This window comes from Elephas maximus, chromosome X (assembly GCF_024166365.1).
Source record: "Elephas maximus indicus isolate mEleMax1 chromosome X, mEleMax1 primary haplotype, whole genome shotgun sequence".
Taxonomy (NCBI): domain Eukaryota; kingdom Metazoa; phylum Chordata; class Mammalia; order Proboscidea; family Elephantidae; genus Elephas; species Elephas maximus.
This window is the reverse complement of record NC_064846.1, coordinates 171,400,826-171,415,587: the sequence shown is the minus strand read 5'-3', so window position 1 is coordinate 171,415,587 and position 14,762 is coordinate 171,400,826. Positions and strand designations below refer to the sequence as shown.

Sequence of the window (14,762 nt, the reverse complement as noted above, 5' to 3'; positions counted from 1 at the left end):
GAGAGCTCCTCAGCCACGTCAGGGGTCACGTTGTGGTTTCCTGCTGCATGAGTCATGGGCCGGGGCTGAGCCCACATCCCAGGGTCAGGTGGGCTGACGTCGGGCGAGGCCTGCGGCAGCACCACATGGCTCCCTCCAGTCCCTGGTGCTGCTGACTTGGGACCTCAAGTGGTTCGTGGTGAAATTCCTCACTGGTTTCCTGCCTGGAGGATGAATAGTAGTGTAGCTTTAGGGTGTGTGTGTGTGTGTGATTATGCATGTGAGTGTATGTTAGAGGGTGTGTGCATGTGATATGTTTCAGTGTGTGTGTGCAAACATGTCAGAGTGTGTGCTTGTGTGTTTGTTGTGTGTGTGTTTGAGAGAATGTGTGCCTGTGTGTTTTTTGCTGTGTGTGCATGTGAAATTGTGTTTGAGTGTGTGTGTGTGAGTGTGTTTGAGTGGGAGTGTGTATGCCTGTGTGTTTGTGTTGCATGTGCACGTGAGAGAGTGAGTGTGTGTGCATGGGAGAATGAGAAAGTGTGAGGGTGTGAGACTCGTGTGTGCATGTGTGTTTGTATATGTGTGATGTGTGGACTCATGAGAATGTGTGTGTTTGTGTGAATGTAAGGGTGTGTGTGTGTGTGTGTGAGAGAGAGAGCATGCCTGTATGTATCTGGAGCAACCGTAACCATCTCAAAACTCATTTTTGTCCAAAATCCATTTTTGGCCTTTAACAAATGACAAGTCTGCTGCACAATCGCAAAGTAAAGTGTGTATGTGATGGAAGGAACTGCATCTCAAATACGATGTCACCTCGTTAAAGCCACGAGGGACAATGTGCTTAGAGTCCACGGTATCCTGAAAACCACAGACCCTCATCTGAGTGGGAAATTTAATGAAGAGTGGGCCTTCGATTTCATTGTCGAATATGATCTCCATTAAGCCCATGTGGTAGTTTCTTTATTAAGGAAGAATAATATTGCCCACATCTGTGTCCACACAGTGCTTAGCGTTCCCTATATCCACTCAGACTTGGGATTGCTTGGAAAAATCACCCCAGGAGTATTGGGGGCAGAGTGGACAGCAAAGTACTTGGTGTTTGGGAACATCTATAAAAACCTAACGGGCCATCCCCCTCCCTCAGATCACTTGGCCAGTTCATTTTCCTGTCTTTGCACTGTTTACATGTTTTTCTTTCTTCTCCTAAAAATCCAAAACCAAACCGACTGCCGACTCATAGCAGCCCTGTAGGGGTAGAACTGCCCAGTAGGGTTTCCAAGGCTGTAATCTTTACAGAAGCAGACTGCCACGTCTTTCTTCCGCGGGGCCACTGGTGGGTTTGAACTGCCAGCCTCTCGGATAACAGTCCTTGGCTTAATCACTGCGCCACCAGGGCTCCCAAAGCTATTGTAGCCACAGCTAGTTTTTTGTTTCCCTTGAAACCTGAAGGTTCCATCTTTATTGAGCTTTAATGAAACTTTTAACATCTGGATTAAATAGTTTCACCATCCATCGTTATCAGTCTCACATGTAACACCGTTAACATCTCACGGGATAATTCATTGCTTAATTATCCTTTTATAGCTTGGCTTGCTTTAATAAGCCTCGCTTTTTATTTCCTTGTCTTAGATGCCATCCTGATTATGACCTTGTATTACTGACGTTAAGGAATGCTGGTGGAGCAACATTTAAGCCCTTGGCTGCTGACCTGAAGGTTGGCGGTTCAAACCCACCCAGTGGCCCCACGAGAGAAATGACCTGGTGATCTGCTCCTATAAAGATTACAGCCTAGGAAACTCTGTGGGGCAGTTTTACTCTGTCACATGGGGTGGCTGTGAGTCGGAACCGACTCAACGGCACCTAATAACAACATCATAGACGTTAATGTCCCCCTTTTATTACCCTTGTTAAGATTTACTCCATCACCTGAGCACAGCTGCATATGGCTAATAAAGCCTGTCCTTTGGTGGCGCAGTGCTTAAGGGCTCGGCTGCTAACCAAAAGCGTGGAAGTTTGAATCCACCAGCTGTTCTTTGGAAACCCTGTGGGGCAGTTTTACTCTGTCCTGTGGGGTTGCTATGAGTGAGAATCGATATGACAGCAGTGGGTTTGGTTTTTTGGTTTTATATTACCAGTTTAGAAAGGAGCTATTAATACATTACTATGTGGGCTTGGAAAAGTAATGCTATCCCTGAATTTTCTCGTTTAATTTTAAAGCTGTTCCAGTTAGATAGCTTGTTATGTGTTAATAATCCATACTCAGAGTCGTTTCACACACTAGGCCAGGGGTCAGCCCTTTTTCTCTGTGAAGGACCAGATAGTCTATTTTTGGCTTTGCAGGCCGTGCGGTCACTGTCTCAACTGTTCGCCTCAGCGCCGCAGCACAAAAGCTCCCATGGATGGGCACCACTGTGTACCAATGATGCTTTATTTATAGACATGGAAATTTGGATTTCATATAATTTTCACGTGTCACGAGATACTACTTTTGTTTTTCCCCCAGCCGTTTAAAAATATATAAACCATTCTTCGAAGCTTGTGGGCCCTTGGCCAGCCCTGGTTGGCATTGCCTGGTGGAATTTGGCCAGTCAGTGGGCTTAACATGAGAAAATGTGCTCCTAGCATTTACAGTTGCCTTTTTTGTGTAAATTAAAAAGGCATTACTTGGGTAGGACCCAGTCTTTTCAACCCACCCTCAGAAAGCTGCTTTTTAGAACGCGAAGACTTGAATGTGGTGAGGTAGACCCTCAGACCAGGGGCCATCTTGCGAGAAGCGTCCTCTCCTCCTTCTCTCCCTGTCCACATGGGGCCACATGCACATGGCTGTGCTCCCAGGGACCCTGTTGTGGAAAGCGTCCTCTCCGCCCTCTCTCCCTGTCCACATGGGGCCACGTGCACATGGCCGTGCTCCCAGGGACCCTGTTGCGGGAAGCGTCCTCTCCCCTATCTCTCCCTGTCCACGTGGGGTGGCATACACATGGCCGTCCTCCTCCACCTTTGCCCTCTGCTGCTGTGTGGTCCTAAAGCAAACTCTTCTGTGCTGTTTTTGCTCCAGCTCCTCTTCCCATGACCTGTCTGGCACGTGGGAGCAGACGAACCTGCAGCGCACCTCAGACCACTTCAGTTCCCTGGGCAGCGTTGACAGCCTGGACCCCCCCACCCAGCCCTACTCCTCTGGCCGCCTCTCGGCTGCCAAGTCCAGCAGCAGCATCGACCACCTGAGTGGCTCAAACAAGCGGGACTCGGCCTATGGCTCCTTCTCCACCAGCTCCAGCACACCAGACCATACACTGCCCAGGGCCGACGGTTCGTCCACAGAGAACCTCCTCTACAAGGTGGGCCTGTGGGAGAGCTGCCGGCCAGGCGGCAGGCAGGGCCAGGTCGGGGGCGAGCTCACTCACGGCCTGGAGGAGAGGCTCAGCTATATGCCCACCGGCCCACACCACGAGAGTGGCAGGAGCCCCAGGCGGGAGGACAGCCCTGAGCCAAAGTTGGCTGCTTGCATGGGAAAGTCCAACTTTGGGCCTGTCTGGTATGTTCCTGACAAGAAGAAGCCTCCCACCTCCCCTCCTCCTCCACCTCCACCTCTGCGTAGCGACAGCTTCGCCGCCACCAAGGGCCATGAGAAGTCTCCAGGCCCCCTGTTCTCAGAGGTGGCTGCCACGCAGGATCTGACCATCCTGTCCCAGGGCCTACCGCCAGCCGAGTGGAGAACAGACCCCACAGAAGCGCCGCGACAGCTGGTCCGGGCTGGGGACAGGAGGTGGCCTGGCAACTGTGGCCACCATGTGGACCTGCCCCTGGATGGTGGCTGGCCCCCCCCAGATGGCCGGGTGGGCGGCTTCCCTGGGACCCCCAGTAGGCTGCAGGCCTCCCTGTCCAGCTGTGATGTGCGTTTTGCCCAGTCCCCCTATGGACACCAGCACCCTCGCCAGTACAGTGATGAGAGCCCCATCCTCCATGAGGGCCCCAGGCCCCCTGCATCACCCAGGGAGCTGTGGCAGTTGGCCCTCCTCAGAGGCCGCCAGGAGTCTCCTGCCGACCACTTCCAGGACAATGGCTTCGCTCCTGTGAGGTGGCTTGGTGCTACAGACCAGAAGGTGGAGGGTGGCGGGCAGAGCCGCTATTATTGCGTGTCCTCCAAGCAGCCCGTCCAGGGGAGTGCTCAGACACCACAGCTCAGCAAGGAGTGTTGGCTGACCGTAGCAGGTGCTGCCGTGGCGCAGGGGGCCCAGGAGTGTCCTTCTACACACCGGATGAGCCCAAAACCACGATGTTACCTACCTCAGCATGGCAAGATGCTAGACCCCAATGAAAGAGAACAGTGGCACCCACTGGATAGAGGTGGGGAGGGCTGGCCCATGGGAACCGAGGAGCCCCCCAGAACCAGCCATGTAGAGAAAGCCAGCCCGAAGAGAACTGCAGACGGCAACTTCCAGTGGGTGGACGGAGAAAGCAGCAAGATCTCGCCTCAGAAGACACCTATGTTGCACTCCTTGACTCAAGAAGGGAAGAAGAGCCAGCCAGGACACCACCAAGATGGCCACCTGAGGCACGACCAAGATTGCGGCCCTGGACACCACCAAGTTGGTGGCCCAGGACACAACCAAGATGATTGCCTGAGGCACCACCAAGATGGCCGCCGCCCAGGGCACCACCAAGATAGTGGCATGGGGAAGCCACTCCCGTTTGACTCCCAGGTAGGAAAGCCAATACGGAGAAGTGACCGCTTTGCCACCACACTGAGGAATGAGATCCAGATGCGGCGAGCCAAGTTGCAGAAGAGCAAGAGTACTGTGACTCTGGCAGGGACAGATGAGCCCAAGGAAGACCCTGGTGGTTGGAGGGTGGAGCTGGGGGCTGTCACTGGTGCTACTCCAGAAGGTTCCTTCACCAGCACCTACAAAGACCACCTGAAGGAGGTCCAAGCCAGGGTCCTGAGGGCCACGTCATTTAAGCGTCGTGACTTGGACCCCAGCCCCGGTGACCATTGCCCAGTGCCACCGGAGCACAGGCCTGGGGACCGTGACGCCTCATCCCTGTACCCCTTGGGTCTGGATGCTGCCCCCCATTTCCTGGAGGGGGACCCGGCCAAGCTGTCCTTGCCTGGAGGGGGCGTGCCCCACATCCTCCGCATTGGGGGCCGGAGACGCTTCACAGCAGAACAGAAGCTGAAGTCGTACTCTGAGCCTGAGAAAATACATGAGGTGGGGCTCTCAGGGAATTACCGTCCTCACCAGGTCCCCAACAGAGTTGAGGACACGGTGGGCACTTTTGCTGACAGGCGGAAGTTTTTTGAGGAGACCAGCAGATCCGCTCATCAGAGGCCGGAGCAGAGACAGGCTCTGTGTGGGTTCCCCAGAGAGAAGCCAGAGCGGCTGCAGACAGCTGGTCATGGGTACGAGGGTACGGAACCTTGGTTCCTGAGGAGGGGGCGCACCACCTCCTTTGGGGAAAACCCCAGCAGTCACAGGAAAGCAGAAAAGGTGGGGAAATTCGAGCCGCCCCAGAGACTTGGGACCTTTGCTGAGTATCAAGCCTCTTGGAAGGAACAACGGGAGCCTCTGGAAGCCAGGAGCTCTGGACGGTATCACTCGGCAGATGACATTCTGGATGTGGGGCTGAACCAGCACGAGAGACCACAATACATGCATGCGAGGTCCAGGTCGTCGCCATCCACGGACCACTATAAAGAGGTGAGCTCCCATCCAGGCAGGGCGAAGCCTGCCCTTGACCACTGCCATCTTTAGGAATGGCAAGGTTGCACCCACAGAGCCTCTGAGTAGTGCAACACTTAGTGCGCTCGGCTGCTAACCAATCAGAGGCTCAGCGATCTACGTCCAAAAAATCAGCCATTGAAAACCCTGTGGAGCACGGTTCTACCCTGACACACATGGGGTCGCCGTGAGTCGAGATTGATGGCAACCGTTTTCTTAGCACACACCCGCAGGGTAATTGCCAGATATCGGTTTCGCGTATATCGAGCTGTTTGAGCATTTACGCTCCCCAACTTTTCTGGCACCAGCTGTGTCGAGTGCACTTGGGGAAAAATCAACACGTTCGGGAACTTCGGAAGTGCTGTGTTTTCACAAACCCACATCCTTAGTTCCCAGCCTTGGAATCCCAGTCTCTTGTTTTACTTGCCCCTAAGTGCTGGCCCCACCTGGATATTAAGCAAAGAACCTGGAAAAATTAGAACAAGAGGCACTTCCCACCCTAAGTGAAAACCAGTCCCAGTTGTTGTCAGGTTGACCCCGACTCGTGGTGACCCCATGCATGTCAGAGTAGAACAACACTCAGTTGGGTTTTCAATGGCTGTGACCTTTGGAAATAGATTGCCAGGCCTTTCTTCTGCAGAGCCTCTGGGTGGATTCAAACCTCCAACCTTTTGGTTAGTAGCCAAGCACTTAACTGTTTGCACCACCCAGGGACTCCTCTTAAAGGAAAAGGCTGTGCTTTATTTCAAGATGCCATAATATGGCCACTTTTCAAATACTGATGCTAGTCATTTCATACAGTTTTGTTCCTTTTTCCTAGTCTTTATTTGCAGCTATTTTGAGGGATTGCCCTGGGGCAAAGTGTAATTAAGAGTGCCTAAACTACTGTACTTTTGTGAGAGTTTTGATGGTGAGAGTGTTAACTTTCACCTTTCCGTTAGCCTCCGTTTGCACTGCCTGGGGACTGTATAGGTGTGTCCTAGCTAGCCATTTCTAAAGATGGCTGCAGTCAAGGTTCCGTAGAAAAGTACGCGTTCTTATCCGTACTTCAGAGTTGACATACACAGTCCATCTGTCTCTTCCCTGCCTATTAAGTCGGCATTTGTACGTTTCAAAGGAAACCATTTCTTCTGCAGTGTCAGAGGCAGTCTCTCTCTAACTGAAGCAGTTGTAGATTGAATGCAGCATATTGCAGGTGTCTGTAAGGGAACTCACCCGTTAGCCTCCCGGCGCCTGGGCGAGAGGACATGCAGACACAGCAGGGGTTGGCGTCCGCAGTGACGTCCTTGGCTGGTGGACCGCTGGAGTGACCTCTGCGGCTGCCGCACTGGTGGTGAGCAAAGAAACTTCCACACTTTGCCCTAGGGGCCACTGCAAGGAGTTTTTTGTTTTTGTGGCCAGCTGTGGCGCAGTTTTACCAACTTTGTGTAGGAGCTCTGTGCTCTGCCCCGGACAGAAGTGGACACACGAGTTGCTCAGTCCCCTTGTTGAAACCAGCTCCAGAGCTGACCGAGCCGGTCACATGGCCGCGTCAGCACGGGCAGCGGGCAGCGTCACCGGCTCCATGGCCACAAATGAGGGGTTTCATAATAACAGATGTGCTGAAGGCGTGGTGTGATGACTTGGTGCCTCTGTTTGCTGCCTTTTGTAGGAAGTGTCTGTGGAGTCCAGGAGGCAGGCAGAAGACCCCGCGGAGCCCAGAGAACACGGCACCCCTGCCGACCCCGCTCAGGAGGGCGGTTCCCCTCTGGGGTAGGTGAAGTGTGCATGTAGGGTGATGGCAGCTATGTCTTGGGGTCGCTTCTTTGTGGTGTGTGAATGAATGCTTGGTTAACAGCCCGATTGTCCGTTTTTGCCCAACACGAAGTGGATGCCAGCCCATGTGACTTGGAGCCAGTCTCCCTAGCCGAGGTGTCCTGGGGTGCTGGGGCAGGGCAGAGCACCAAGAGAAGCTTTCCAAGGGCGACCGGCTTTTTGATGAGTGGGCTTTCTGGGTTCTGAAAATAGCCGGTCTCTTTCCAGTCCAGTGAGATTCTTTATGCCCACATCATGAGAAGGCCAAATGAATACCCTGGAATTAGATGCTTTAGTCAAAACGCCAGACTCCAGGAATGGTGTGACAATCTAGTGTGCAGCTGGGTCACTGGGTCCCTGCCTGAAAATGGAAGTTACCTCCAAAGACTGTTAGTCAGAAAGGAACAGGGCAAAATTGTATCCATTGAACTTGCTCGTCAGTTTACTTTGGAGCTTTAAAATGGAAATCAAGTCTGTGGGTTCCCCAGAGAGAGGATCAGAGCATCTGAGAAAATCAGAGCATCTGAGAAAACCGGGCCTTCATTTTCAGATGTTAAAAGTGTAGCTGTTTAATTGTGGCAAAGGAGTTTACATTACTTACGCAGTATCGTGGAAACCCTGGTGGTGTAGTGGTAAAGAGCTACGGCGCTAACCAAAAGGCTGGCAGTTAGAATCCCCCAGGCGCTCTTTGGAAACCCTGTGGGGCAGTTCTTCTCTGTCCTGTACGATGTCTATGAGTTGGAATTGACTCAATGGCGGTGGGTGATGGCAGTGGGTACGCAGGATCATCTTGTTCTTCGCGCATGAGGAGGGCAGAGAAGAAATTGTAGATGACTGAAGAGATGTGGTGTGTTGTTTGGTGTGTCAAGTCAGTGCCGACTCATAGCAACCCTGTAAACACTGCCCGGTCCTGCGCCATCCTAGTAATTGTTGTTGTATTTGAGCCCATTGTTGCAGCCACCGTGTCAGTCCATCTCCTTGACGGTCTTCCTCTTTTTTGCTGACCCTCTACTTTACCAAGCATGATGTCCTTCTCCGGGGACTGGTCCTTCCTAATAACATGTCCAAAGTACATGAGACGAAGACTTGCCATCCTTGCCTCTAAGGAGCATTCTGACTGTACTTCTTCCAGGACAGATTTGTTTGTTCTTCTGGCTGTCCGTGGTATATTCGGTATTCTTTGCCAACACCGTAACTCAAAGACATCAATTCTTAGGCTATTTTTTAGAGCAGTTTTAAGTTTACACAAAGTCTGTGCAGAAAGTAAAGAGTTCCCGTATACCTATGCCTCCCTGTACACTGTTTCTCCCATTATTTACCTATTGCATTTGTGTGGTGCGTTTGTTACAATGCATGAAACAACACTGATACAATATTATTAAATTCCATAGTTGACATCAGGGCTCGCTCTGTGTTGTAAGCCCTGTGAATTTTGACAAATGCATAATGCCACGTGTTCACCATTATAGTATCACGCAGAAGAGTTTCAACGCCCTGGGCTCCACCTAGTCATGTCCCCATGACCCCCAGTAGTATAACCTTACTTTACAAGGCCTCACGTACGAATGGAAATGTGTGCACGGTAAGATCACCTATGGCTTATTTTCCTATGGCCTTGAGAGTCTTGTGTAATTGGTGTGTTGTTGAAATTAAACATTAACTTTGAAATTCAAGGTCCTGTTGCACAAATAACTGAGATTTGAGTGTTTGCTTTTCAAGAGCCGTATGTAATGAGGTTTGGTTTCATTTGGCTTTACACGGGGCCCTGTTCACCTTGTAAGACAGTACCCAATCTGTGCGTGGCTAGCAGGGAACAGGGTTGACATTCTCTGTGTGTCTGGGTAGGACGTCAGTGCAATTACTTAGCCATCTTCTCGTCTAAAGCCAAGAACCCGTGGGCAACAAAGGCCGCTGGATAATACACTTACATTGTGGAACAGTGCTGGAGAGGCACAATGAGAGCTTTATGACCGTGGTATCCAAGCAAGGAGCCGGAAGGTACCAGCTTCCACGCACTGTGGGGAAGGGGTGTGTGGTGAGTGGGACACATGGGAGGGGGCGTATGGGGAGGGGCTCTTGGGGTTGTCTGCTCCGCCTCATTTGAGAGCGTTTAAGCCCTTCAGAGGGCCCTCGTGGTGCTTGCTCTCAACAACGTCCTGCTTGGGAACAAAGCTTCTCGGCTGTGAATGGAGCCAGAGGCGGCATGAATAGCTAGAATGTACGTGATGTATTTTTTTTTTTTTTTTGGTAAATAGTATTATCACTAGTGAGAGGGCCAAGAGGAGGGGGAAGGGGCCCTGTTTCTTTTATCATGGCGTGCCTCCTAGCAGACTGCCTAAGAAGCTTTCTGCGATTTTCAGCCGTTTTCAGAATTGTTGTATGTGGGTGTTTTTTTAAGTGGCTACACGCAATGAAATTTTAGAATATGAGTGCTGAAATGTCATCAACTTTTTTCCACACAACATTTAATTTCCCAAGTATCAGCAAGAAATAGTGTACTTGCAGAATTAAATTTGGGGATAATAGAAACAAATATTTTGAGTAAAGGACTGCCCTGTTTTTAATGCAAGGGGTAACCTGCCAAAAACATCATCTATAATGCAGAGACTTCAAGACACGCAATGTTTGTGTAAGTTTAAAGGAATGTAAGATGTCTGTATAAAGAATATAAATTACTGATTAGATAAGGCATGCATGAGAGTGAAAAATGCCTTTTGTAGTATTCGGTGGGGATAACAGAAGAGAGTTGAGATAGGAACTATTTATTTGTTGGTGGTTCATGTAAGTCAAATGGGGATAAGTTTTTTGTGCAGTTCAAGATCCTGTGTTACACATGCCGTTGTTGTGTACCGTTGTCAATTCTGACTCAAAGTGACCCCCTGTGTCAGAGTAGACCTGCCCCATAAGGTTTCCTAGGCTGTAATGTTTATGGGAGCAGATCGCCAGGTCTTTTCTCCCACGGAGCCGCTGGTGGATTTGAACTGCTGACCTTTCACTTATCAGCTGAGTGCTTTAACCACTGTATCACCAGGGCTCCTCATATTACAAACAGAGAGGAAAATAGGAGACAAATAGGAGAGAGATTCTTCCCCCAAAGGAGGCTGACCTTTAGGAAATACGTACATTTTAGAGAAAAGGTTGGGATGCAGGGGCGTGGAGAACATCAGAGCAAGAACCTTCTGATGTCAGTAGTTCAGATCCATGTGATGCTCCTTGGAAACCCTGTGGGGCAGTTCTGGTCTGTCCTATAGAGTCGTTTTGATTCGGAATCGACTCGATGGCAATGGGTTTGTTTGTTTGTTTGTTTGTTTGTTTTGGAAGTGGAAATGGTTTCTTGAAAGCTTTGAAAATCCAAGCAGGCTTTCAGATGACTAGTTTCCCTTGACTCCTTGCGACCCGACTCTTTCCAGGCCTCCCGTGAGGCAGAGCAAGGGTCACTGGACTCTTCAGACTGAAAAGATGGAAGTCAGGAGGAGATAGAATGAAAATATTTAACACCATCGGTGGGATGCGTGTTAGTTTCCTAGGGGCTGCTGTAACAAAATACCACAAGCTGGGTGGCTTCAAACCACAGAAGTTGATTCTCTCGCTGTTCAAGAGGCTGGAAAGGAAATCAGGGCGTCAGCAGGGCTGGTTCCTTTGCAGGGGTTCAGGCGGTGAATCCCTTCCATGCCTGGCTCCAGCGTCTGCTGTCTGCTGCCAGTCCTTGGCATTGCTTGGCTTCAGGCAATGTCACTGCAGCCTCCGCCTCTGCCAGCATGTGGCCTTCTCCTTTGTGCCTGTCCCTAGACTTTCCTCCTTTTATATGGACACTAGTCATTGGATTTATGGTCCACCCTAATCCATTGTGACCTCATTTTAACTTGGTTACTTCTGCAAAGGCCCTGTTTCCAAATAAGGTCACGTTCGCAGGGACCAGGGGTTAGGATTTGAGCACATGCTTTGTGGGGGATATAGTTCAACCCACAACATCATGAATAGGGTGAGAGTCTTGCCCATTAGCTTCTGGAACCTTACAAATTAGAAGCATCCCTCGCAGCTTTTGAAGTTGGTGATTTAGGACAAATTAAAGGATGTACTATAAAAAATTCCTTTTGGAACACTTAGGGAGAATCAGAGCTTTGTGTTGACGAGACATCTGTTAAGTAGGTTTTAGGATTCTCACTGTATTACACATGAGGGTGAAAGGGCAGCTGTGGAAGAAAGACTGGAAAGAAGAAACGGGCACAGGAGGGAGAAAAGGAAGAATAGCCAGACAGCATGCAGTGAGCAAATGCCATGTGTTCCTGAGTCAAGGAGCCTGAACTGAAAATGAGCAGCATAGGCTGGTAAAGGTTATCTCTGGGTTAGCACCCGTAACACTTTCCCAGGTGGAACCAGGGTCTTACCCAGTTCTGCATTTGAAGTGAGCCCAGAATCAGAGTAAGGCAGCTCGGTTCTAGCGCTGACACTTCCGGGCCAGCTGACTTCTGGGCTGGTCACTTCCTGTCTTGGGGCATGTGTTCCTTGTCCATGAAAATGAGGTGCCACGGTATTTGAAGATGAGCAGGAATGTCCTATGAAGGGGCCTGGCATAGGGCCTGGAACGCCCAGCACCCCTGGGAGCATGAGTTCCCATCTGTCCTTTCTTTCTCTGTCCCCCCTCACTATGTCTTCCCTCTTTCCCCCTATTCCTGCCACCAGAAAGAGACCCTGGGACCATGGCAGGTCGGGAATTGGGCATGAATGGGCCTCATGTGACGGCCTTGGCTGCGTGAAGTTTTGATACCAAGCTGGGTTGTCTTGAAGGGCGGAGTCATCCTGAACAGGGCAGGATGCACCAGGTGATAGGATGGGGGTGAAGTCACAAAGTCTCTTGAGACTTCTGGAGAGGGAGAAAGGATCTGGCTGGAATGGTGTGAAATTGGAAACAAGGCTGTTGATTGGCTGGGACCCAGATGAACTTGGCCCACAGACGCCAAGTTCAGGTTGTCTGGAACATTGTTGAACAAGGTGGTGGTGTTATCAGTTAGGTGTTTTAATATGATCTGGTGGTGTTTGAGGATTTATTCAAGATTGAAGTGACTGCTGGGGTATACCATGCCTCGAATCAAGAGCAAAGAACAGAAATGAAAGTTTTGGGGAAGAAAACACTCTACAGTGGTTGTTTATAAGTTTCTCTTTCCTTTTTTTTTTTTTTGTTCTTTCTCTCTCCCTTCAGTTGAGAGGAGCGGGTGGGATCGTAGAACTGTTGGAAAACCTAGTGAGAATGGATTTTCAATTTCGGAGCGTTTACAGACTCCCAAAGTCTCTGGAACCCCCGTTGAGTACTCATATAGAACTTGGTGACCCATGTTTCTAAGAGATGAAACCAGTCTGATGGAAATATACTATTTTAGTCACTCTTCTTTTGTGTAAAAGTAATACATGTCTTTTGCAGTAAATTTTTTAAATATTAAGAGGCATACAGAAGACAATTTTAAATTACCCATGAATCCCGTCTAGTATTTGTAAACATTGAGCCACTGTTGGTGTCAAATAGAACCTAGTTGGATGAGGAGAGGAAAGATTTTTTTGGGATAAAACATTCGTGAATTCCAGATACAAGATGTCAATCAGCCTTCGCAGAAATTGGGTTCGCACCCTGGAAGCTGTTTTTTATGGGAGGAGAGAGTAGAAGTTTATCTTTAGAACTGTGGACTTTGAGATGTTCCTGGACTAATAGGAAATGCCCTGTGGACCCCTGGATGGGTAGGACAAGAGCTGGGGAAGGAGGTCAGTTGGGTAGACATCTTTGGAGAGCCATTATTCCATCTACCACAGACAGCTTCCCAGGTGTTTTTTAGACTGTCTTGTTAAACATAAGTAATTTCTCATCAGTTGTGGGGTTTTCCCCCCATGTGCGTACTACATGTGCAGCAGATTTAAAATCAAGGCTTAAAAAAATGGCAGCTACCATTTATCGAACACTTACTGTATGCCAGCTATCTTGCTAGGAGGTTTATATGCATTACCTCGCATAACCCTAAGGCAGACACTCTCATTATCCCTATTTCAGAACAACTTGTCCCTTCTTCTGAAGTACCCTTCTCCCCACTCACCACCTGGATGATTTCTGCTTGTCCTTCAGACTCCGCTCAGGTTCTTGCCTGTACGTGCTGTGGGTATTAAGTGCCCTCCTTTATGATACAGAGGCATTGTGGGCGGTTAAGTACCACTGGTTAAGTACCATGTTGGAATTGTCTCTGCCATGGTAGCTCCAGGAGATCTGGAATCTTACTTTTTCATTTCATTTCATGTACCTAGCATAGTTACTTGCACAAATTAGGTGCACAGTAAATAGATGGATGTATAGATAGACCAAGGCGTGGGTGGCTGGCTGGATGAGTGAGCCGGTGGATGGACCATGGTTAGGCTGATGAGCAGATGTATGGACGGGTGGGTCGGCAGGTGGATGAGAGGGTGGATGGGTGGATGGTACATGGGTGGATTGATGGGTGGGTAAGTGGATGAGTGGATAGAATGGATAGGTGGGCAGATGGATGGATGGGTGGATGCATGGGAGGGTGGACAGTGGGTGGATGGGTGGATAGAAGGGCAGGCAGATGGATGGATGGGTGGGCAGATGGGTGGTTGGGTACCAGCCCTGCATTTTTTGAACGGGTCCTTCTTGCTTGTCATGAACAATAATACTGTGTCGGCACATTCCATGTGCTGACATTTTATTTAAGGGTTTAGTTTATATCATAATAGGTGAAATGGCCTTTACTTATCTTTCTGTGCTGACATAGCATTTAGAATCAAGACACAAATATCTCAAAGAAAATTTGGTAACACGGGCTGGTTTACCAGTAATCCTATTTTAAACCTTGTGAGAAAGCTAAGGCGAAATAAGTTTGATTATTGTTCCTCAGATACGAGTGTCTTCAATGCACAGTGTCCTGGGAGGCTCCTGGGGCTGAGGCTGAAAGGAGGTCCAAGGAGTGGTACGGTGACTGTGGGCGCTGGGAGCGTCCATCGGCTGCGCCTTCTTCCAGCCACTTCCTCCCACCGCTAGGAGCTGCTGCAGAGTGCTCATGGGGCAGGGGGCGGGGGCCGACACACTGGGACTCGTGTATTGTTGGGGTGCATGGACTGGGAGAGGAGTAGCGAGCAACACAAAACCCAGTATTGTTGTCAGTTCTGTCTCCTGGCAACCCCATGTGTGCAGAGTAGACCTCGGCTCCGTAGGGTTTTCAAGGCTGTCACCTTTTCAGAAGTAGATCGCCAGGCCTTTTTTCTGAGGTGCCTCTG

The 14,762-nt window shown here is 49.9% G+C and overlaps 1 protein-coding gene across 17 annotated transcripts in view; it reads left to right on the top strand.

Annotated features, from left to right (window-relative positions):
• SHROOM2 (shroom family member 2) overlaps positions 1–14,762 on the top strand; it is a 294,895-nt gene that overhangs the window by 229,553 nt on the left and 50,580 nt on the right. For 13 of the 17 annotated variants that reach the window (XM_049872260.1, XM_049872259.1, XM_049872266.1 and 10 more), the window contains 2 exons: positions 3,035–5,675; positions 7,348–7,448. The exons of 2 other annotated variants lie outside the window; for them this stretch is intronic. In XM_049872260.1, coding sequence (XP_049728217.1) covers positions 3,035–5,675; positions 7,348–7,448 — 2,742 coding nt within the window. 2 more of the 17 variants (XM_049872268.1, XM_049872278.1) reach the window with 2 other exon arrangements.